This window comes from Astatotilapia calliptera, chromosome 1 (genome assembly GCF_964374335.1).
Source record: "Astatotilapia calliptera chromosome 1, fAstCal68.1, whole genome shotgun sequence".
Taxonomy (NCBI): Eukaryota; Metazoa; Chordata; class Actinopteri; order Cichliformes; family Cichlidae; genus Astatotilapia; species Astatotilapia calliptera.
Window position 1 is genome coordinate 35435631 of NC_137422.1, and position 25170 is coordinate 35460800.

Below are 25170 nucleotides of genomic sequence, written 5' to 3' on the forward strand. Positions count from 1 at the left end.
TTTGAAGTGGCAAAATTACTGTTACTGCTATCCAGAAATCCAAAAGTCACTTATGCCTATTATATGCCTATTAAGTGCAGATAAAACACGACAGAAATACACTAATATTTCAGTGAGATATAAAGTTAAAGCTAAATGATCAAGGATTAGCGAGTTAATGCAATCTTGAAGCACTGTTTAAGTATTGTAATTATTCTTTGACAACATCGTTAGTCGGCATGTTAGAAAAGACAGACCCTACACAGGCCTAGAGCTGAAAGATGAAAAAGAAAAACATTGTATTGAACAGAAACTATTATACATATTAACATCAATATAACATTAAAATAATTTTATGGGTCATATTTCCTGCAAAAATACCAATTTTCTTTATCTTCTTGACCTTATAGTTATTAATGAAAGCCAAGAGAATCGCAAAAGGGTTGATAAGATACAAACTGTAAAGGTGCGACTTTTGACTCTTGGTAAATCTTCATAGATTTTAACTAATCTAAGTTGGTAAAAATGGAATTATGTGAAATAATTTGATTTGAACAACTGCATAGCAGACGATTGACCATTACAACCAGAAGAGGGCAGTAGTGTAACTCAAAGGGATGTCAGCTGCCGTAAATCGCAAAGAAAGGCGAAGAAGAACGACTCGGCTCGTTCTCTCTCCTGTGTCTGGAGTAGTGTTTTCTGTGCTGTGGACCTCTTGTACATGCCAGTTAACTTCAGCTGGGTCTCGTAACCACCTGTGTGGAAGCCGGATTTTGCAGTATGGCGTTAAATCTCACCATCAACACAAGCAATCCTCCTCTCGGTGAGTTACACCCTGAGATCCCCAAATAACGTGACTTTCTGCTATTAGCCGTGTGTGTGCATGAAAGGTTGCGAGTGACATCAGCTTTCTTACACCTGTGTGTCATACTAAACTGGAAAATATATAATTATAATATCAAAAATCAGTCGTTGTGATGAATCTTGTTAAGACAGACATGAAGATGTGAAAAAAATAAGTTGGAGTTTTATTTTGTAATTAAAACGACTTATATTTGATCATTGTACACGACCCGAATTTAATAGCAGATGATATAAAGTGTTAAAATATCGTGAAATGAGTAGTAGCTCTTGTTTCAAATAAAATATGAAGTTAAGAGTGTGACTTCATCCATAAATCAATGGAGATTGGTGATCTGTAGATGCATACAAATACTAGCTAAGGCTAGCTAGCCAGTAGGCACTTCTGAAACCAAAACCACAACACGTGAACAGTTCACGAAATGTTCTTTTTGTTCAAAACAGCGGTTCTAACTCTTATCCACCTGCTTCCACTGTAACATTTACATATCATGAGTACACTACACATAAAAAGTCTTTTTGAACTTGGAAATGAAACACGTTGGTTGACACGTTGACATTAGCTAAAGACCGGCCGGTTAGCTCAGCTGGGCAGCTTTCGGTTTTTATAAGCTGCTGAAACTGAATGCATTGTGGCAGACCACTCTGACACGTTCAATCAACTGTGGAAAATAATTTATAGGGATTATTTTTGGGAAGTTATTTCCAAAAGCAAGCTAATGAAATGAATAGCGTTCATAATTGCTGAACAGCGCCCCTGTGTAGCTATTTTTTTTACTGAGCACAGCAGGCTGATGCAAGCCTCCTGAAACGTAGTAGTACTGGATGGGGATGATCACTCCTGCACTGTGTTCTTTCGGTTTTTTAGAAATGCAGGTGCTTGGAATGTATGCGAGGGCACAACAAATTCAGAGAGAAGCTTTCCTTTATAATGGTGATATGCCGGAATGCACCTGTAAACATACAGTTACAGCTGTACATACATGCATATTTATACAGAGCATGTATACACCAGCTGTAGACAGGCCAATATATGACTATATAAACCTTACAATAAAATCTGTAGGTATTTAGATACTTTCTTTACAGCTTTGCCTCTGTACATGAAAAAATCAAGATTGTGATTGAAGTTCAGACTTTCAGCTTTAGTTCAGGAGGTTTAACAAAAGCACTGGTTTGGGTTTATTGCTGTTTTTATACATAGTCCTCCATTTCTCAAAATTAGTTGGACAGGCACTTTTCATGGCCAGGTGAGGTCTGCTCTTTCATTATTCTATGACAAAGATAAGTACACAGTAAGTATCACTTATTTGTACTTCAAGAAGTTGGACTCTGTTGCCTTATCTAAAATCTGGAGGAAAGGGAGTACTATTTATATTTTACTGTATATACAGCAGACAATTAAGCTCTAAACCCTGCTCTTCTTTTGGTCTTTACAACTTACATCATTTTTAAGGACTTGTGTTCCACAGTATGAGCAGACACCCACCACACAGCTTTAGATTTTCTATGAATGTTAAGCCATTTTCCAAGGGAACCATGACTTTACAATATTCTACGAAACGGCGAGGGTCCGCTTTCTGAATCACTCCGGTCAAACTGGCAGTAGGAATTGTATGTTGCAGTCACTAGTGAAGTGTGGTAAAAATCCTTAGAAAATATTCACGGTAGCTCTATGAATGTTTGGCATGCTCATCAAAAGATTACATCAGTTATTCAAAGGAACGTCACCTCTGTGTATGAAATGTTCAGCAACTCTGTCTCATGGGCTTGTTCAGTGTAGCAGATTACAGAATTTTGGGGGTTATCTATTTGAGTTCTTTACCAAGGCTTGTTATGAGCTCAGAAATAAAAATGAATTTTTATTGGCCTCCTAGATTAACTGTGGCATACTGTTACAATATTAATGTGAAATTGTGAGACCTGTAACACAACTAATAATGTAATTTTGTCTGTATGTGAGCTTATGCCATTGTTCGGTTTGTTTAGTTTGAAAACAAATGAAAAGAAATAAGCAGATAAAAGGTCTGGAGTTGAATGTGGATTCAGTACAAAAAGCGTTTGAAGCAGACTGAACTTAAGGTAGGTGTTGTGCAGAGTTACGGGAAAGATTGCAGCTTGCGTGCTTTGTGTCACTGGACCAGTTCACCTGGTTGTCAGATTTCATATCTGTTTGAGTGTGCAGGTATGCAGTGATCAAATTTGACTGTTTTTTGGAGCTGTGCTTTGGAGTGTGAGAGTAAAAACACTAAAAACACTGTGTTGTCTTGTCTGTCTTGCAGGGGCACTTCTGACAGCTGAACATGTGAAGAGCAGTGTGCAGGTATCAGTGGAGGAAGGCAAAGACACGCGGCTTCACATCTCAGAGTAGGTGCCACAATTATCGAGCTGCAGGTCGAGTTTAATTTACATGCTGTACAAAATAAGAGATGTGGAGTTTACATTAGTTTATCTCAACTGTCTCTTCTCATTTTCCTTCTCTCAGTTCAGTCCAGTTCAGCGATGACAACTCTATCTGTCGCTACTTGGCTCGGGTTGCTCCTGCTCTTGGCCTGTATGGATCCAACATGATGGAGCAGACTGAGGTGTGTATGTTTGTGCATATCTGTGATGTTTTGCAATTGTTCTGAATGCTCATTTAATTTTTTCTTCATGATGTCTTCAGGTTGACCACTGGCTGGAGTTTAGTGCTCGCAGTCTGTGTAATCAGCCAGATTTGACTGTGGCACTGGCTGAACTGGACAAGGCTCTCTCACTGCGGACCTTCCTGGTTGGGCATGCCCTCACCCTGGCTGATCTGTCTGTCTGGGCTGCTCTCAAAGGTCAGTAACATCCAGGATATAACAGCTTTTTTCTCTGACTGATTTTAGTGTGAAATATATGTAACTAAACATTTTAAAATCAGCACTACAGATTGTGACTCTTTATCCACAGATCATGGGGAATGGCCAAAGCAGGGCAAATCCTTTTCCCATGTCAGCCGCTGGTTCTTCTTCCTGAGCTCACAAGTTCCTTTCACTGCTGTAGGCAACAAGTACACCAGTAAGAAGGCTTCAATGAACAAAAACAAAGTAAGTGTTATTTTGTCAGTGTTCATTGTGGCAAACTATGATTGTAAAACTGGGTGAGCATGACCCGAATCCTTAACCTGAAGATGCAAAGAAAAAAGAATAGATGTTAATGTTTATAAAGCCACCAAACATGTTGTTTTTATCTCTTTAAACTAAACTGGTACATTAAACTTTGATGTTTGAATGTTTAATGCTTGATTATTATGTTTGTGACCCATGTAAGATTAAGATATAAATGCACTTTTTAATTCCATTCTTGACTGATTGTGTCATTTTCACAGTTGGAAGGGAAAAAGGCAGATGTCGGGAAGTTTGTGGAATTGCCAGGAGCTGAGATGGGCAAGGTGGTGGTTCGGTTCCCTCCTGAGGCCAGCGGGTACGACTTGAATCTGGAGTTTAGAAGAAACGTTTGTTAATTTACTAGCTTCCCTAACTTTTTCTCTGCCTCCCTTGGACAGATACCTGCACATCGGACATGCCAAGGCTGCCCTGCTCAACCAGCACTACCAGGTCACATTTAAAGGCAAGCTCATCATGCGCTTCGATGACACCAACCCTGAGAAGGAGAAGGAGGACTTTGAGAAGGTAAGATATTATTTATTTATTTATTTTGTTGTTACTTGGATAAATAAATATAATAACAAAAAAACCATGAAGTGTAAGTTTTGTGTTCACATTTCTTTGCTGTGCTGCTCTTTAGGTGATCCTGGAAGATGTTGCCATGCTCCAGATCCGTCCAGACCAGTTCACTTACACCAGTGACCACTTTCCCACTATAATGAAGTTTGCAGAGAAGCTGCTTGCTGAGGGCAAAGCTTACATCGACAACACCCCACCTGAGCAGATGAAGCAGGAGAGGGAGCAGCGTGTTGAGTCCACCTGCAGAAACAATTGTACGGCTTAGGACGGGACGATGATGATGACCTGTCAGTGAATGATGAAGCCTAGCAACATGTGATTTTTCTATACAACTCCTCTCTGTGTCTCTCTCTTGCAGCCGTGGAGCAGAACATGAAGATGTGGTCGGAGATGAAAGCGGGAACAGAGTACGGTCAGACATGCTGCATGAGGGCAAAGATTGACATGAACTCCAACAATGGCTGCATGAGAGACCCCACCCTCTACCGCTGCAAGAACGCAGCCCACCCTCGCACAGGAAACACCTACAAGTATGTGGCTTTATTCTATTATTAGTCTGAATTGTAGCATTTATATACACAGAATAAAAAGAAAAGCGTGGAAAGCAGAAATTAGCATTAACACGAACAGAGGAAGTCATGTTATTCAAAAACTGCTCTGGTATTAATAACAATTTTTATTTATTCCAGTAATCAAAATCCTAAAATTGATGAGGAATTAATCTCTAGTTTCTGTGGCATCCAAAATGTTGACTATAATTTGCACTTTTTCAATTTGTATTAAAGAAAATGTGTGTTGCATACTTGTCCTGTGATTTTGCATATTGTGTTGTAGGTTTATTTTAGTTGGTCAAATTGATCACTTTTGTTCTTTTTTTTTTCATTTTGCATTAACAAAAGAGAACAGCATGAAACCAAGGTTGTTGTTTTTTTTTTTTTTTGTTTGTTTGTTTTTTTAAATTTAAATACGTGGAAATTTCTGAGCTTTATTTACAGCCTTTGTAGTGGCTCTTCACATTTATCACTTATCTCATGAGGTCTGTCTAGATGTTAACTGTCCACCTGGTAAAAATGGAGACGCATGTTTTTTTTGTTTTTTGTTTTTTAGATGCATGCTAAAGTAACCAGCAATGCGCACTGACAAAAAACAAGCAATCATATAGAACTTGGCAATAAACGTAATCCATGCAGGGGTTTAACCCTTTTCATGCATGAATTCTGACAACCTCAATCAGGATTTTTTTTCTTAAGTATTTTTATTCATCTTTAGGCATGAAACAAAGATTTTTGAACTTCATTTTTTAAACATGTACTTTTCAAAGAGTTTTTTTTTACATATCCACTTAGGTGGATAACTGATGTGTATGGAGTGACACATCAGTGTCCAATGCAATGGTTTATGTGCAAGTATACCATCAACACTGACACAAATACAAGGAAAAAGCCTTTGAATAGCTGTCCACTGTAGTGACCGCTATGCGTGAAAAGGTTAAAATGTTTTCTAAAGTTGACTGGACCACTCAAGTTGAGTTAACGGGTTGGTCATTACAGCAGCAGTCGGTCAGTGAAGGCTTTATTGTTGAGCATAACAGAAGTCACTCTGAATTTGCTGTGTTTTTGTGTACCTTGGAACAAATCACGGCGTGTGTGTGTGGTAAAAATTGAGCACATTCAGATAATTAAGTTTGATAATACATCTCATCTTCTTTGCTTTCAGCATCTACCCAACATATGACTTTGCCTGCCCCATTGTGGACAGCTTAGAGGGCGTTACCCATGCTCTCAGGACCACTGAGTATCATGATCGTGATGAGCAGTTCTACTGGATAATCAATGCTCTGGGCCTCAGGAAGCCCTACGTCTGGGAGTACGCCAGACTCAACCTCAACAACACGGTGCTCTCCAAGAGGAAGCTCACCTGGTTTGTTGATCAGGGATATGTTGATGGATGGTGAGTTTGGCTTAGTTTGTTTTGCTTTTTATCTCTCTCTCCCTTTAAGTGCTCTTTTGACTTTTTTGGGGGTCTTGTCCTTCAGGGATGATCCTCGGTTCCCCACTGTCAGAGGAGTGCTGAGAAGAGGAATGACTGTGGAGGGTCTGAAGCAGTTCATAGCAGCCCAGGTGCATTTTAAAGAAGATGCAATAATCTGTGCTAAGTGAAAACCACAATGTTGATGCAAATGAGTACATTCTTAAATAAAAATGTGCTTTTTTTTCCTATTTATTAATCCCTGTTTTTTTCCCTAGGGTGGATCAAGGTCTGTGGTTAACATGGAGTGGGACAAGATCTGGGCCTTCAATAAGAAGGTACATTTAAAATTTTGTTATATTTCATCTGTGTCGAAATTTTTGTCAGTAGAACATTTAAAATGTTTCTGATCATGAATTTTAATCAGTTGTTGTTAAAGCCTGTTTAGCTTTGCTGCAGCAACACAAATAAATGTATTTATTGGGCTTATATGAGCACAGTGAGCATAAGTTTGATATATTAAATTGCACACAAAATAACTTTATTTCCTGCTTTGTGAATTAGTTTTGGATTTTTCTTCAGTCAAAACCTGACTTATATGTTAGAGATGTCACGTGTGAGCATAGAGGTATAAGTGTAAATCTACCAGCGTTCAAGTATATGTAATGAATCTGTAGTAAAAAAACAGGCTCTGCAAATTCACTGCTGGCATGGCTTTGCTCTTTTCATTCTCTTAAATGCTTTCATTTGCCACCTCCTCTTCTGCCTCATTACCCCCAATCTCAGCCTGCTTATTAACCCCAATAACACAGAAAACCTGAAAAACCAAACTAGTTGCTTCATTTCACGTCCCACATATGTTGGTATTCATGATTTGATGTCCTCATTTTCAACTGTCTGGACGTCAGTGTTGCTTCCTCTGTGTGGTCTTCCTTGCTGGCACTTGCTGCTTCATCCCAGAGTCAGGAAGAAGGTGTGAACCATCAGTTTAAATGTAAAGAAAGTGAAAGCAGTTTTTTTTCTCTCAAAAAATAAACAAAAAACAAAGTCTGTTTTAAACGTATGACCTATACAAGGATTTATATTCAAGGGTGGTTAAATTCAACAGCTACCAATTGGCAGTGATCATGTCGCAGTGAGGTCGATTTAAAGACAGCTGTCTCTGTTTTTGCAAAGGTCTCATGTGCATGTTCAACTAACCAGCTGCTCCTTGCAGTTGTCAGATAGTTACATTATTCTCATAAACTTTCTTCATGCTAGCAAGGGGATGTTTTAAGGTGGCTGTTTTTTTTTTGGGTTTTTTTTTAACAGGTATTTAAGAGATGAGTTTTGTCTAATTCTATTCTGCTAATCAAGACTTTGTAACTGTGAGCAGCTGTCTGCTTTTAATTCACCTTTTATTTTCCTTTTATTATATAAATCTTCAAATATGGAGCTTTTTAACAGACAGTTTACTCACCAGTGCCTCGTACTGTTCCTACCATTCCATCCTAGTGTCTTTGCAGGCATTTGGGTTTGAAAGCATTTGATTTAGCTTTACTTATTTACTTATGTTTTAAGCTCAACCAAAATCAAGTTAGAAATAGGGCATTAATGGCCAACACAATAATGAGTTGTAATGATAATGATAATAGTAATAATAATAATTGTTACCTGTTACATATTTGTTAATGATCACTTTCATTTTTGTTTTGGACCACATGAATCTCAGTGAATGTGATTCCACTGTGTGCTTTAGTCTTATGTGCCAGAACAGGTCAGGTCAGTTTTTAGGAACTTTACACTGTTGGTCTGTTTGACAAGGCTAAAATATTTTCCTGTTGTTGAAGTAATATACCTGCCATTTTTAGGCGTTTTTGAATAGTAGCCATTTTTCCACATTGTGTAAAATCAAAACATGACTTCAAAGCTGATTTCTAGGTGTGTATTGTATCTTTGGACTGTACTGCAGTGGTTTTAAAGGGTTAATAATCCAATATAATCCTTATTCATCTTAAACTCGACCATTATGTAGCTAATCAATTCACCCACGGTAGCTCTTGACCCTCCATTAAATAAGCTTTATTCTGATTTCTGTTAATAAGGGCAGCCAGAATTTAACAGCATGTGGGAGGAGCTTTTATGCTGACAGCAAACTGATGACCATATTAGCAATATCCACAATTACTGACATCATAGAGACACATGCTTAATGGCTCATGCACCACTGGTAGATAAAACAAGGCAGAATAAGTCTTCTTTTATTGAATGTAATGGATAATTACACCAAGCTTAGTGAAATAAAGTTGGCTCCATATTAGTTTATTCTTTAGTTGCTTAATTACTCTCATCACTCAGCTTTCACTTCCTCTTCTGCTTCCCCTGTTTTGATTTCCCTGTCGTCCATTTGAAAAAATTATAATTCACTATTTTATTCATACATGCATTTGTGGTCAGGGCGTTGGACGTTGACATAAGACACAAACCAAATCAGGAGAGTGTAACAAAGCAGCAAGGATAAGTTCTGTGAATGGATCATTCTGTGTAAATGTGTCTGTCTCTTCCTCTCTCTCTTCCTCTATCGTATCTGACATTAAACAGCATCTCACTCTTCTGTTTCCAAGCTGCCCGTTAGCTGTCTGAAGGTACTCCTCCACCTCCTGCTCCTCCTGCTCTTCCTCATTGTCACTCTCCCTGCTTCCATCATGTGCTGGTTAATCTGAAAGCCCGCCAATGGCTTGCGCTATTTTACCAGCCCAAACAATAGGATTCCAAACAATAGGTTGGCACAATGCAACAGACAATTTTAAGTCAATACAAAATAAGGTTTTTAAAATAGTGGTTATTTAGGGTCACGTGACTGTTGGCTTCCCTTCCCAAACATTCTGAGTAAAGTAAATATGGTTGTTTTTATTCTATACATGTTTACACAGATTGAACAAATGTCAAATCTAAAGCATATTCACTGAAGATACAGGAAATGCTTCAATATATTCCATATTAACTGCCCTGAACAGCATGTTTATAACCAAAAAGGCAGTTTGTCTTTATCTTCCTATGAATCTGTTGTCTCTTTTTCATCCTTTACGCCACTTCAGTTTTATTTATGTATTTTTTGTGATGAAGAAGTTGCCCTTTCATATAGTTAATCATGCATTACTGAGTGAGAACACCCAAGTCTTTAATTTGTGAACAGGTCACAGGTCTTCCAGTGGCAGATTCATAAAATGGTACATATTGGTAAGACAATTTGTAAAGGGCTTCATACAGAATGTGTATGAGATCTTAATTTTTATGAAAATAATATGTGAATTGTTACCCTGACAACTTTCAAAACCATGTTTTGTTTTGGTTTTTTTTGCTTTTTTCTCCCCATTTTAAGATTACATTCAAGCCCACAAGGGCTGATATTCTAATCAACCAAAGTTGTTGATCTTTAACGTAGTAAACTTGCATCAGAGAAACCCGTGTGCCACTGAAGCACATCAGTGATGGTTGCAACTTTTCTGAATGTTTTTGTTATATTAAAAAAGATTTTTTTAAATAGACAAAATGACTTGAAACTTTTTAGCAGTAGTATCTGTGAGAAATGGTGACTTTTATGACTAGATCTTCAATAAATAACTTTGTGGAACAACATGAAAAGTGTGTGTACGATACGTTATAATCAGTTATGAAAACGTTTTTTCAAATCCTTCAGTTGTCATTTACATCCAGGCTGGCTGGTAAAATAGTGGAAGCGGATAGCGACTAAGTAAGCAGCTGAATAAAAGCTTGTTTCCCAACTTGCATACAGTCATTATTCACTCTTGAAATCATCTTTTTTTTTCCTCCTCTGGCTTAGTTTTATTTATCGCTTACTGAGCTGAAGCGTCTCTGTCCAGATTTTTGTTTCTTTTTGGAGAAGCCTTCAAAGTTGCATCATATTTTGCTTTTTTCTTGCATTACTCAGCTTTTTGTATGTGAAGTGCAGATTTTTCTTTTACTGACCTCTGCGTGTGTATATGTGTCTCTCTCTGTTGGTGTTTTAGGTTATAGACCCGGTAGCTCCCAGGTACACAGCTCTATCCAGCTCCTATGTGGTGCCAGTGTCTGTCCCAGAGGCTACAGAGGAGATGAAGGAAATTGCCAAACATCCCAAGGTTTGAGGGGATTTTTTTGTTTTGTTTTTAACAGCTTGCTGCCAATTTTGATTACTTACATATTTTTGTCCAGTTTGTCCCATCAAAACAGCTGTCATTTAAATCTCATTGTAACTGATTTTTAGGGGTGCAACGATATTCGTATCGATATTGAACCGTTCGATACAGTGCTTTCGGTTCGGTACGGCTATGTATCGAACAATACAACATTTGTAATTTATTTTATCAACTTTCCTTCTGACTATGCTGTCTGTGTTGAGCGCTCAGTGAATCTGCGTTCGACTACTCCGCCTAGGCTGCACTGTCGAGCGCAGATCCACTGAGCACTCAACACAGACAGCATAGTCAGAAGGAAGAGCGCAGGGCAAGCTAGCAAGACACATGGACCTCCCCCACCCTCATTCAGATCTGGCGTTTGGAATTATTTTGGTTTTCATGTGATGTATGACCCTGAAGGTAAGCGAGTCATGGACTAAAGTAAAACAGTATGTTGGATGTGCCATGCAATGCTCAATTACATGGGTGGGAACTAGTGTGTTAGTGCAGTTAGCTCGTTAACGTGGTGGCCGTCTAGCCCCACACACGGGGTGATCTGCGGTAGCTCGTTAACGGAGATTTGCCGTGTTGTGGCGTTAAGGTCATTTCAACGAGATTAACCTGAAAGCACTAGTGGGAACACAACAAATATGACTGCACATTTATGCAGACATCATCCTAGTGCAAAGACCAAAACAACAAGCATGCTACTAACTTTAGCCGAGTCATTTAGACAGCTGTTAGCACATGATTCTCCTTATGCTGCTGAGAATATAGCCCAGAAGAAGCGGATAGTATAGCTTTTATTTTGGAAAGAGACATTTCTCTGTAATAAACTCTCTTTTCCAAAGATGAGTGATTCCTCAATCAGATACAGAGCTTGCAATATCGCTAGCCCGACGTCCTGGAGCTAGCGATTTTTTTCAGTCGGGCTACCAAAATCTATCTCTGCCCTGCCCGTCAGGCTATTGTAGGAAGGAAAAATATATGTCAATGCTTTTGCATTCTTTCAGAAATGTAGCTGGGTAATTATGTCATTGGCATCGGTGAGCCACTGTCAATATGTGACATATTGAAATCGCGTTTGAATTTGCGCTTGTTTTTTTGCTTTCACTTTGCAATCACCGAACTGTGTATAGAGAGCGACAGTACTGATTGGTGAGTGATGATAATTTGTGCACCAATTCCTCTGACATCGTCTTATTAATCGTTAGCTTACTATGCAAACATGACAAGTGAAATCTCCTGCAGCTTAAACATGTGAGAGGTTGATCGCGCAGAGAATCGCTGAGCTTATGTGAGTGCGTGTGTAAAAGCATTTCAGTTCTGCTGAGCCAAATAAGACAGGTCAGGGTGAAGAAGTGACAGCCAAAGAAAAGCTTACCACAAAACGGAGAAGTTATGACAAATCAGACTATAAGGCAAAAAGAAAGTGCAGCTTTATGGTTTCATGGACAAAAGAATTTCTGTGGCTGCAATATGATGAGCTATATAACCAGGGCTGCACATAAGTGGTCCGCAGGTGCGCATTCGCTGTCAAAATAAAAAACACGCACAAGGGTTAGGGTTAAATTTAAAAACTGTACTTTTGAGTTAAAATATATATTTATAATTTTAATAAATGACAAATTAAAAATGCTTGAACATTTTTTTTGTATCGAAAAAATATCGAACCGTGACACCAAAGTATCGAACCGAACCATGAATTTTGTGTATCGTTGCACCCCTACTGATTTTATTCCTAAAAATCTTTTTAGCTCTAACATGTCTTGTGTTACTCTCTTTTGGGAAGAGCACCTTGGTTTTTAAGCTGAAACATCTCCGTTAATAGCATTCAGCATCTTTTGCTATAAGGACTGACTCTCCCTTACTTGAAAACCAGCCACTCCAGGAACTGCAGTTTATGTGACTTGACTATAGCATGAGTCAGTTCACTGATGCATACTTACCAATGTAGCTTTGCTGCAGTGCTACTGAGCTGATGCCATTTCTGTGCCTATCTAGAATGCCGAGGTTGGGATGAAGGAGGTTTGGTATGGTCCTAGAGTTCTGATTGAAGGAGCCGATGCTGAGACTTTCACAGAGGGAGAGACGGTTACTTTTATCAACTGGGGCAACCTCATCATCACCAAGATCAACAAGTATGACCATCGTTTAGATGATCTGTATTTCTTTTAAGAATCAGAATTCCCTCTGATCTGTTCATGCTGTCGCCCTTTCTTATCACTTAGAGGGGCTGATGGAAAGGTTTTGTCCATGAAGGCAAGCTTGAATCTGGACAACAAAAACTACAAGAAGACAACAAAGATCACTTGGCTGGCTGAAACAAACAATTCCCTCCCGGTGCCAGCCATCTGCGTTAACTATCAACCACTCATCTCCAAAGCTGTCATCACCAAAGACGACAACTTCAAGGACTACATTAATAAACATAGCAAGGTCAGTTATTTGCTCTGTGTGTGCATTATACTGCATGGATGTGGTTATTTTATTATCTGTTTTTGATCTCAGTTGGAAGAAAAGATGCTTGGTGACCCCTGTTTGAAGAACCTGAAGAAAGGTGACATCATCCAGCTCCAGAGGCGGGGCTTCTACATCTGTGACCAGCCTTATGAGCCACTCAGGTAAAGAAGTGGAAACCCGAATCTGCTCAGTACCAAAACACCTTTTGGGCATGTATCCATTTTTTTGTATTACTGTTTTATTAACTGGGGTTGTGTCTGCAGTCCCAACAGCTGTAAGGAGAGTCCTTGTGTGCTCATCTACATTCCAGATGGCCACACTAAGGAGATGCCAACAGCTGGATCCAAGGAAAAGAGCAAGACTCAGGCTTCTGACAACACAGTGAGTATTCAGTAAGGGGTTTGCAATTATACGCCTAATGGTCCTGTATGAAAGACATAAAGTCATCTGAATTACTTAAAGTTTGCTCTGATGTTTGCGTTGGATGTACTAAGACGGAAACAAAAAGCACAGTACAATTAGTGGCAGTAGCAGGAACCTACCCTGTGAATCCTAACTGGTTTAACCAGTAAAGCAAATGCTAGACTAATAATAGGTGAAAACTAAACAAGGTTCAGGCCCAGTTTGAAAGCTACCAGTCGGCCTTTTATATTATTATTTGTTATTGCCTTCTTGCTTCTAGCTTAAAAGTTGAATATTAGTGAAAAGCTAGCCTCCTTCTATTATACTTGTTGGTCACACAGCGTGTGAAGGATTTTATTCTGGGAATTTTATGTGGATTTTATTCATTCCTACTTTTGAAGAGAATGTATTGTGTGTGTGTGTTTATGTCCTAGTGTGTATATACACCAAAGGAAAGTCAAACCTACCTGTCTTAATTATTATGGATAAAAGATAAATGGATGGTTATCTGCTAAAACTATTAAGTCATAATACTTTTCTGGTTCTTTACTTCTTCAGAGTTTTATCACGTGTTCTTTTTTTATTGTTAGCAACAGTAGGCAAACAATATTTATGTTTGTAGCGTCTTTCTAAAAATAAAAGTAAATAAATAAAATTCCCTGGCATCTAGGGCCTTCAGGGCATCAGCTTAGCATGCAAGCTTGGAATAAAATGGGATAAAAATGTGAGACATCTTGGATAAACTGGTAACTGACAGTTTCTTCATCTTCATCTCTGTTGTATAAGCCTGCCAGCCCTGCCAAGGCTCCTAAAACCTCTGTGCCAGCCCCAGCAGCTGACCTGTTCTCAAGCATTGTAGCACAGGGCGAAGCTGTCCGCCTGCTCAAAGCTGCCAAAGCTCCCAAGGATGAAGTGGACAAGGCTGTTAAGCAGCTGCTTTCTCTAAAGGTATGCTGGCTTTAAATAAAAGTATTATAAAGATAAAGACATGTGCTGAAGTGATCCTTCTGATCCTTCTGGCAAATATTAAATCCAAATTCTCTTGAAATTGTCAGGAGTTGATGTTCAAAAAGGGCTTTGCTTGAAAAAAAAAATACTGACAGTCTCATCTGTTCTTTATCTGCAGGAGCAGTTTAAGCAGCAAACCGGTGTGGAATACAAGCCAGGCATGGCTCCTCCAGCCTCAACGCCAGCCCCATCTACCTCTTCCTCAGACTCAACGTCCTGTCCATACAGTCGTGTTGTCCAGCAGGGTGAGCTGGTCAGGAAATTGAAAGCAGAGCAAGCACCAAAGGTAAAGGGCATTTTCCAATCCATAGTCACATCCTCATCTGTTTGTCAGATCTTCGTTTTATGCCCCACGTTGTTTGTCCGCTCGTTTTTTGTGTCCCATCTCATATCCGCTGAATTCGTGCGTCAAAAATCACTTGTCTGGTCCTTCCCTTGTGATGTCCCACAACATTTGTCCAGTGACCGTTCCACCTCCTCGTGCCATTTGCATGACAGTCAAGCTTATTCTGAAATACCCATTACTATAAGATCACTTTTAATGGTACCAGGACCAGATTGACGCTGCAGTAAAGCAGCTCCTCGCTCTCAAGGCAGAGTTTAAAAAGCTCACCGGTCAGGATTATAAACCAGGGATGGCCACACCCGCCCCCTCTGCTTCATCTCCCGTGACTGCCACCTCTTCTTCCTCGCCACCTTCTTCTTCTTCGGGCCTGTATGAACATGTTGCACAGCAAGGAGAAGTAGTGAGGAAACTGAAGTCGGAAAAAGCCCCCAAGGTATTCAAATGCATGATGAATACAGACAGTAGAAAAATTCCTGCCTTATTCATATGCCACATTCCGGTCACCTCGGAAATCGGATGTCAGAAATTTGGAGTTACTTAGTCTGAAACCACTAATACTTATTAATGTTACTCAGACACACACACAAGTGTTAAAATAAACAATCCATCCTATCATGGCTTCAGTGCCGAACCAGTTAGATTTATTCTTGGAAACATTACGTGGTTCCTGGTAACAGGGCTGGTACAGATAATTGTACGTTTGATTATTTCTTATTTTGGCATGAATTATGTGTCACCACTTAAAAAAAGAAAGAAAGAAAGAAAGAAAAAAATTACTTCTCTGACTCTTCTTACAAACACCCTAGTTGAAAGTGCTTTGTCTTTATTTGAACACATTTTCTGCACTACTTTAACTTTGTTTTAGGGTTTTAAATTAATTTTGCAGTAAATGTTCCGTATCGGCATGTGCTTAACATACTTGTTTCACACAATTATAACAGTGCTTATATTAAAAATATGTGTGTATTTGCTTTATTACTATTACCAAATTATCTATTTTCTCTAACTGCTGTCTGCGAGAGGGTAATCCAGAGGGATTGTACTGATCAGAGTGATAGCTGAACACAAGGCTATAGGCAAAAACTGCTAAATGTCTGAATTAACATCAAAAATGCATGACCAATCTTAGGTAATACAATGATCTGACACCTGATAGAAAAAAAAAAAAACTGATTGCTGTCGCCAGCATGTAAATTGTGGGAAAACAATATTCACCATGCACTGGAATGGGAATATTTTTACCCACAAAAATCCTAAACATCGTAATAAATTGGGTTACAGTTTCCTTGTTTCATCTTCTTCAGGACCAGCTTGATGCAGCAGTGAAACAGCTGCTTGCTTTGAAGGAAGAGTACAAACGTATCACAGGCCAGGAGTATAAGCCTGGAGCGGCCCCACCTCAGAAAGCACCCGCTCCAGTCCAGAATGGCTCCACCAATGACCTCTATGAGAAGGTCGCTGAACAAGGAGAACTGGTCAGAAAACTGAAGGCTGAAAAAGCTCCTAAGGTGAGATTTTACCATTTGCCTAAATTTTTGAGGCTCTGTAGCTTTCAGTAGTCCTTGAGGTGTTGACTTTGACTTGATGTTTCTCCTTCCATTGGTTCTTTTTCAGGATCAAGTAGATGCTGCAGTGAAGCAGTTGCTGGCTCTGAAGGCAGAGTACAAACAGAATACTGGAAAAGATTACAAACCGGGATTACAAGCCCCAGCTACCCCTGCCCAGACCCAAACCCAGGCCAGCTCAGCCTCCACTCAGTCTAACTCCTCTCTTCAGGCCCAGGAGCTGTTCTCACAGGTGTCCCAGCAGGGAGACCTGGTGAGGAAGCTAAAGTCTGAGAAGGCCCCCAAGGTAAGAACTTACAGAGTGGTATTAAATACAACTAAAATTGCACAGACATAAACATAAACAATCACATCTCCTTTTTAGGACCAGGTGGACGAAGCTGTGAAGACTCTACTGGACCTGAAGAGCAAGTACAAGACTCTCACTGGACAAGACTACAAACCAGTGGCTGCTGCTGGTGGTACAGGAGGAGAGGACAAAAACCGCAAGGAGAAGGAGAACAAGTCTGAGAAACAGGGTGGAGGAGGGAAGAAGGGTAAAGGAGACAAAGGAGGCCAGAGCAAGGAGTCCTCCGGAGGAGCAGGAGGTGCAGGAGAGGGTCAAGGACCCAAGAAACAGACACGGTGAGAGACTGGAAGTACTCCTTCACCCATCTCTCTTCACATATTTCCAAATGCAGATGAACTAGCTCGGGCTTAAATTTAGATTTCAATTTTCAGCTAACACAGTTTTTGGTTTAAAATGGGTCTCCATAACAACAACTCTGATATGATTTCAGCTAAAATGATAATCCTTTTTACATGCAATACCATGAACATTGAATATTGAGGAACATAGTAGTATTTTACTGTTTGCATTGCATACAAGTTATTGTTTGTCTTTGGGTTTTCAACACATTAAAATGTGTTCTTTGGGTACATCTGACTGTGATGAATGGGGGAAACATTTATTGGGGAAGAAAGCAGATTATTGTAAAAGAAATAGCACAGCTGTCTGTAGTTGGTTGTCCTTGAATTTGCTGAAAATTGACAATAAATGGAGAGTTAAATTAAAGCATTTACACTTGGTCACATTCTCATACATCTGATTTGAGCTCATTAGAATATGCACGGTTTGGTAAACATATATTTGAATGTTTAACATGAAACCCCCAGCAGGTGATGGAGGTTGTACTCCAATGAGTAGTACATTTTAAGCAGAACTGTTGTTGGTATGAACACCACCAGCTTCCTGTCAGGTGTCTTGTCTTAGAACAATAAACACACACACACACACACACACACACACTCACGCACAGGTATTTGGGTGTGTTGATTTGGAAACCGAAGATGGTTGAAGCACAAGCCTATGCTGCTGTTTCTTACCGACTGAGGAGGGTTTTTGAAATCAGATTCGGTGAGTCTGACGTGGTTGCTTTTTCCTGCATATTCAGTGCCTGTTGTGTGCTAAAATTACTGGCTTTAAGATGGTGCTACATTACTAATTTTTTTAATATTCATGATTTAGCCGTTTGTCAAGAGAGGGCACTGTTGCCATGGTTGGTCCAGATTGAAATATCTGTTTTCTATGATCACCACAGCATCAAGAGGTTGATATTTTTGGCTTTTAGTGAATCATCTTGACAACTACCGGATGTATAGTGATGGAATTTGTTGTAATAATATAATAATTATAGGTTCTGTCTGAATTTGCGCCTTGTTTACTGTATAATACACTACATTTAATGTGCCTAAAAGTTATCCAATAAAACAAATGGTACATGTCTAAATATAGGGAGTGGTAAATAAGGAGCTAGGGCAGGGGTCTGCAACCTTTTACACCCAAAGAGCCACTTGGACCCGGTTTCCACGCAAAAGAAAACACTGGGAGCCGCAAATACTTTTTGAAATCTAAAGTGAAGATAACGCTGTATATATTGTTTGTTTTTTTTTTGTCCTTTATGCTTTGTGTGAACAACTAAAGTAAGTAAAGTTTATTTATTAAGCGCTTTTCACAGACAGGCAGTCACAAAGCGCTGTACACAAATATTAAAATAAACAATACAATCAATAGGCATTATACACAATGTAAAAGATCAAATGTACATAATGTAAAGAATATAAAATACGTAGATCAACAAAAGGCTTGTATGAACAGAAAAGTTTTTAACTGCTTTTTAAAAGAATCCACAGAGCAACTAAGGTGTGTTGCTTATGAAATTCATGAAGTGCTACAGAGAAAATTACATTTATTTATGTAATTAACACATTTTGAACTCTTAAAGAAAGATAACAAAAGGAAAGATGCCCAGCTGAACTAAAATGATCCATGTAGGAAACAAACTGTTGTGAGCCGCCACCCTTATATTGCCTTTGGGCTTTTGGAGCCTTGACCTGACTTTTAAAAAGTAATTGGGGAAAAAAAGCACTATGCTGCTAAAAAAAAATAGATATTTGCAAAATTCTGCCTAAATATGTATTTTACCTGGTTAATGTGTGTGGCGGGGCGTGGTCTGCAGCGCCGCTGCAGGGGAGGCGGACGCACCTGAGCGGCACCCGCAATCGCGCCTCACTGCCTTAAAGTCTGTGCTCTCTCTGCTGTTGTGTTGGTGTGTGTCGGGCTGTGAGCTGAAAAGCTACAGCCGGCTGTATGCGTACAGCAGCCGTGTGTGAAAAGTGGTCAATAAAGAGATGCTGAAAAGCGTGTTCATGCAAACATCGTCGGGTCTGCGTGATATGTTTACAATAAGACTTCTGGTCCCGAACCTCTGCGCACAGCGTCTGCTGTCATCTGTGAGGCGTGAGCAGTGTTTGTTTTTAACGTAGTTCACGGTGAAGAACAACATAATGTGGATCCGAAGATCCATAACTGGCCTACTTGGTGTTGAAAGTCTCGATAAATGCACAGCGTTTTGGCGGGTATATCGGCTTCCGCGAGTGTGACGCTTATTTTGAGCGATGAAAAAATAATAAGATATAATTTTATTTTTATATTTCAAAATCACAATAATCTTCCAATTTAGAACTACAAGTTAAAAAAAGAACTAAACACAAATAAAATACACTTCAGCTAAATACTTCTAATTTATTTTCCCAAACCACCCGGAGCCGCAGGTTGCCGACCCCTGGGCTAGGGGGAGAGTTAACTCCTTAACGCCTGGTGCATCATTTTTGATGCACCCAAACAATACATATTTACAATACATATTACTTAAAAATGTAATAAATGGCAAACATGATACAAATAAAAATGTTTAAAATTCTCCTGTATGTAAAATATTGTCTTTTTTTTTTTTAATTGCCATATGGTTCAATAAAAGCTACATTTTTAAATAAGTTGCATTTTCTAGCAATTGTTTCCTGACAGTCGCTCTGACACTCCCCTCAGCCTGAGCAGTGTTTTGTGTTTAGGATTACTAAATGCTAACCCACTGAATTAATGCTTACCATGTTGGCATGCTAAAGTTCTAGACTGTGAGTACAAAGCCTTGATACTAACATGGTTTTAGACTCGTAGTCTTGTTTTTGGCACTTTTGTTTTTGCACACTTGAAGCTGTCAGTTGGAGACCTGCTGGGAGAGAAAAGGGTTTATATACGTCTATATGGATATATAGAAAGTAGATTTTGTTCCTCAGGCAGTAAAAGTGTCATTGTGCCAAAAAAAAAGGATTATCATTTTGCCCTCATGCTCCAGCTCTGTTTTGTCAGTTAGCTTTAGAAATACAGTTTGCTTTAAGCAGCATGATGGACTTGACTTGAAATTGCAGTCATTACTCTTGTGTTTGTGCACTCAGGAGCAGTGATCACTAACCAAGAATTAGCTGATTGTTGTGTTCGTGTTTCTCTGTCAGTGCTTCATCACCGCTTTCTCAAATTTGTGAAGAAAATAAATGAAATTCTGTCGAAGAAACACATGATTAACAATAAATTGTGCTTAAAAGACCTATGAAATGTTTCTATAACTCTTACTCATTTGTATATCTCCTGTCAGGTTGGGTCTGGAAGCCAAAAAAGAGGAGAACCTGGCTGACTGGTACTCTCAGGTGAGTATCACCCTTTACTCCAACAGCACAATTTGCTATGTCAGTCAAAATCTTCTGTTAATATTCTTCTCTTGTCCTCCTCAGGTCATCACTAAAGCTGAGATGATTGAGTACTATGACGTCAGCGGTTGCTATGTGCTGCGACCCTGGGCTTTCTCAATCTGGGAGTCTATTAAAGACTTCTTTGACAAGGAAATTAAGAAACTGGGTGTGGAGAACTGCTACTTCCCTATGTTTGTCTCTCAGGCAGCCTTGGAGAAGGAGAAGTCCCACATTGCAGACTTTGCTCCAGAGGTAAATGAGACTTTGCACGGACATCTTCTGATGTTTACAAAAAGCAAACTGGGTAACATAAATTAAAGAAATAGGCAACTACAAGAAATCATAATGATATGCTCGCGCATGCATTTATGGATCAAGCACAGTCTTGATCCATAAATGGGACTCTGCCATTATTTTTATGGTCTTCCGTCATTTATATCCTAGTGATGTCAGGAGGTTAATTGAAAGGTTCAAGTCCTAACATTTAAGGTGGCTGTCGTAAAAATTCTCTCAGCAGGTCAAAACAGTCAGTCCTAGCTGCCCAAACAGACGAGTGCTCTTTACAGAAAGAGCGTGTATGAGATAATCATACAAATAAAACTAGTAGTAAAAATATAGAACTGTAAATGTGCAATATCCTGTTATTACAGTTTTGGTTTCCCCTTTTTTAAGGTTGCTTGGGTAACTCGGTCAGGAAAGACTGAGCTTGCAGAGCCCATCGCTGTCAGACCCACCAGTGAAACAGGTCTGAACCACAGCTCTTTGGCTAACATAAAGCTATGCAGACTCACATTCAGCATATCAATTTGAAAACATTTAACATTGTTCCTAACCCCATTTATCTCTCTTTATTCACCTCAGTGATGTATCCAGCCTATGCAAAGTGGGTCCAGTCTCACAGAGACCTGCCAATCAAACTCAACCAGTGGTGTAACGTTGTGGTCAGTGTTCCCTTCTTTTCTTTAGTTAATGGTTGCAAGATTGCTCATGGAAGAGCACCCAGTTTAGTGTGCATCTCTTCTCCATTGTATAGAGATGGGAGTTCAAACATCCCCAGCCTTTCCTGAGGACAAGAGAGTTCCTGTGGCAAGAGGGACACACAGCATTTGCCACAAAGGAGGAGGCAGCTGAGGAGGTAATATACATGACAGAATGTAAAACAGTCGTACCTAGGCAGACATGTTCGAGTACAGTTTTTCTGGAAGGCTGTTTATGCGTCATCTGTATGCAGGTTCTGCAAATCCTGGATCTATATGCCAGGGTGTATGAGGAGCTAATGGCCATCCCTGTGGTAAAAGGGAGGAAGACTGAGAAGGAGAAATTTGCAGGAGGAGATTACACAACAACCGTGGAGGCATTCATCTCTGCCAGCGGCCGAGCCATTCAGGTAACACACTGGCTTTATTCTCTCAATCCTCTTACTCAAGTAAGCAAGTAAACATTGCATTGAAGCAAGAGTCCCCTTTTCCTCAGGGTGCCACGTCCCACCATCTGGGCCAGAACTTCTCCAAGATGTTTGAGATTGTGTTTGAGGACCCCAAGAGGCCGGGCGAGAAGCAGCTGGCTTTCCAGAACTCGTGGGGAATCACAACCAGGACCATCGGTGTTCTCGCCATGGTCCACGGAGATAACATGGGACTCGTGCTGCCACCCAGAGTGGCTTGCCTCCAGGTGAACACTCAGTCACATGTACACATGGGATTTTATTTTTGTAACAGATGAAGATGTTAAGGTCCTTTTTTTAATTCTATTATATTGATGTAAATGATGCTGCAACAGCCAGTCTAAGATTTCTCTTTCCTTTCCCAGGTTGTCATCATTCCTTGTGGGATCACCGCAACCTTGCCAGAGCAGGAGAAGGAGGTGCTGTTGGCTCAGTGCACCAAATACCTGAAAAGGCTGCAGGAGGCTGGTATCAGGGTGAAGTCTGACCTCCGAGACAATTACTCACCTGGCTGGAAGTTCAACCACTGGGAACTCAAGGTCATTAACAACATGATCATAATCCTTATTATAGTTTTAACCTGATGCAGAGGATATTAATTGGAAAAAAACAGATGTCAGTTTGGTTTCTGACTCCTTGTTCTGTATGCTGGGGTCTCTCATCCAGGGAGTGCCTATCCGACTGGAAGTGGGCCCTAAAGACATGCAGCAGAAGCAGTGTGTCGCAGCGAGGAGAGACTCAGGAGCAAAGGTGACAATACCAGAGGCTGAAGTGGAGAAGAATCTGCTCAACATGCTGGAGGACATCCAGAACAGCCTGTTCAAAAAGTATGTTATACTTACTACACTGAGGTTTTGTTACAAATGGACACATCCCCAGTCGAGGACAGTTCTACCACAGGGCTTTTTGTTAGAGGATTTAATAATTGATACAAGTGTCAAAGTTAAAATATAAATAAGTGTACACAGATTCTGTGAGATTACATGGTGTCTGTAAACACTTGGTTAATGTCTATTTGTCAGAGCTTCAGATGATCTGAAGAGTCACATGGTGGCTGCAGACACAATGGAGCAGTTCCAGAAAGAGTTGGACCAGGGCAAGGTGAGTAACACAAACAAGCCACAACAGCTCAGACATCTCACCGTCTTTCCTCATCAGAATAAATAATTGATCTCATATATTTTCCTTTGCTTGATAGATTGTCCAGATCCCATTCTGTGGAGGAATTGAATGCGAGGACTGGATCAAGAAAATCACTGCTAAGTAAGTCTGACATATTGGTATTGTATACATAATGTTTCCTGTGATTTCCCCCACAGTTTGCTTGTTGTGCTCAGAGTGCTTAATTTCCACCACTGAAGGACTATTTGCTTTATCTTTTTTTAGGGACCAGGACCTGGAGCCTGGTGCTCCGTCCATGGGAGCCAAGAGTCTCTGTATCCCATTCACTCCTCTGAAGACCCTCCAACCTGGACAAAAGTGTGTCAGCGGCAAGGAGCCGGCCCAGTACTACACTCTGTTTGGACGTAGTTACTGAGCACCTGCTCTTCTGGGGCAAGAGAATAAGCATCTTAGTAGAAAAGGGCTTTCCCACCTTCTCTGTAACTGTTTTTCCTTCTTGGTGTTTAACTTAAGTGAGGTGACTAAACTTTGGGATTCAGGAAGGGAACATGCTCTCTTTGTTTTGTTTTGGGTTTTAAAAAAAAAACAAAAACATGTCATCATTGTTACAACACTTTGGAAATGGAGCGGAGACAAGAGATGTTTACTCTTATAGCCGTTAATATCTAAATTGTTGATTATCCTCTAAAGGGCCTGTCAGAAAGAGACTCGCTGTCCAGAGGGGGACACAAGAATGGAAATGGCCAGGAGTTAGGCAGGTGTGTCAGCATCAAACATCTGATGAGTGAAAGCAGCAATTGTACTTTATCTGGACTTTGAAAAATATTCAAGAAAGTGGTTTTAAACTCCATACCTAAAATGCAAGATTTTCTGTACTTGAAAATTGATGAATTAAGGATGTTTGGCCTTTTTGTAAAACTCTCAAAGGAGAATGTTACTGATGGGGAGGGGAAATCCTGAGAACTACGATGTCTCTTTGCCTGGCAACAGCCCCATCTCCCTCACAGCCAGACTATCTCAGGAACTCTGCAAGCACTCTTGCGGTTTTGCAGTTTTGTCAGCCCTGCTCTGTCTGTATGGTTACAGTATGTGGCTTTATATTTAACGGCTTAAAAAAAATCTCTTATCCCCCTGAGCCAAATGGTGCAGCTGTGATGAACCATGTGTATTGTCAATATCGCCTTCTGTCTCTTCTCTCACATGAAAGATCTCTGCTGCCTGTCTAAAATAAAGTAATTTCCATGGCAAACTATCCAGTGTATGTGTGTGGTTATGTTTTGTTATTGTTTTTTTAAGCCTGGGTAAAATAGGGGGAGATAATCAAGTCCAAGATGATCTTTTTCTATTTTTGGAAAGCTGCATGGGAAAATAATAGTAACTAAAAAAAAACCCCAGAAATATTACATCGGTGCCAGTTTTATGCATATCAAAGCTTGCAATCTAAATGTGCTGGAGAAGTACTTCAACAAACATGCCATCAATAAACTACAATCAAACAGAACTGAGTAAACTTGCATAATATTTACACTGGGTTTTAAATTATTGTGCGTGAGCTGTTTACTGAGCATAAGGAAGTATGTAAGGTAATTACAATATTCACATGATAAACCTTATCTGTTACGTAACGAGGAACTTCAGTCAAGATTAAAAGATTACACTAATTGTCTGTTTTCAGAATAAAAGTGTGTTATATGTTCACTTACAGTTATTTGAGTAATTATACTTCATACTGTGAGCTTGCTTTTCTTGCACATTCTGTGTTATTTAATAATTAAGAAATCCTTTGAGTTTGCAGAGATATTTTTCCTGCAAAAAAGCAGAGAATAAATCGCTGAAGCAAAACGAAAGGGAAAATGGTTGCCACTCTTGTCTTTGTGTAATTTTGGCAGAAATTACTTGGCTTTTCCTTAGTTTCTAGCATATACACCATTAAAGTGGTGGATGATGATGTGAAATGTCTCTAAAGTTTAAAATCATAAACACATCTTTATGAACAAAAACAACAGCCTGAAAATCCCACTCACGGTTTTAGGTATGGGTAAATATTCTGTTTTTAATCGGGACCACATTTAAAAATTCC

General features: G+C 39.7%; 1 protein-coding gene across 4 annotated transcripts; it reads left to right on the top strand.

The window, feature by feature from the left end:
* The first annotated feature begins 632 nt into the window (after positions 1-632).
* eprs1 (glutamyl-prolyl-tRNA synthetase 1) lies at positions 633-24342 on the top strand. 4 transcript variants are annotated; one of them, XM_080300311.1, is made up of 36 exons: positions 633-802; positions 3123-3207; positions 3326-3425; positions 3506-3662; positions 3775-3911; positions 4193-4287; positions 4370-4496; positions 4612-4804; positions 4909-5080; positions 6267-6500; positions 6586-6670; positions 6797-6856; positions 9122-9142; positions 10529-10639; positions 12680-12816; positions 12907-13114; positions 13187-13299; positions 13402-13519; positions 14327-14488; positions 14667-14834; positions 15100-15327; positions 16199-16402; positions 16509-16745; positions 16824-17083; positions 20431-20482; positions 20567-20776; positions 21197-21269; positions 21386-21465; positions 21558-21659; positions 21756-21911; positions 21998-22195; positions 22334-22507; positions 22635-22795; positions 22991-23069; positions 23167-23231; positions 23355-24342. In XM_080300311.1, exons 1-36 carry the CDS (start codon positions 760-762, stop codon positions 23503-23505), a joined length of 4956 nt encoding a protein of 1651 aa, XP_080156437.1. In that variant the 5' UTR covers positions 633-759; the 3' UTR covers positions 23506-24342. The 4 variants fall into 4 exon arrangements, with proteins under 4 accessions (XP_080156437.1, XP_080156443.1, XP_026030778.2 ...); XM_080300317.1 differs by lacking the exon at positions 15100-15327; XM_026174993.2 differs by lacking the exon at positions 9122-9142.
* The last annotated feature ends 828 nt before the right edge of the window (positions 24343-25170 follow it).

Bases quoted from the DNA above. Each gene is read 5' to 3' on its own strand.
- eprs1 (XM_080300311.1), top strand. From the start codon at position 760: ATGGCGTTAAATCTCACCATCAACACAAGCAATCCTCCTCTCG. The intron at 4,497-4,611 runs GTAAGATATTAT...GCTGCTCTTTAG, and splicing joins AGAAGGAGGACTTTGAGAAG to GTGATCCTGGAAGATGTTGC. The intron at 21,912-21,997 runs GTAACACACTGG...CCTTTTCCTCAG, and splicing joins CCAGCGGCCGAGCCATTCAG to GGTGCCACGTCCCACCATCT.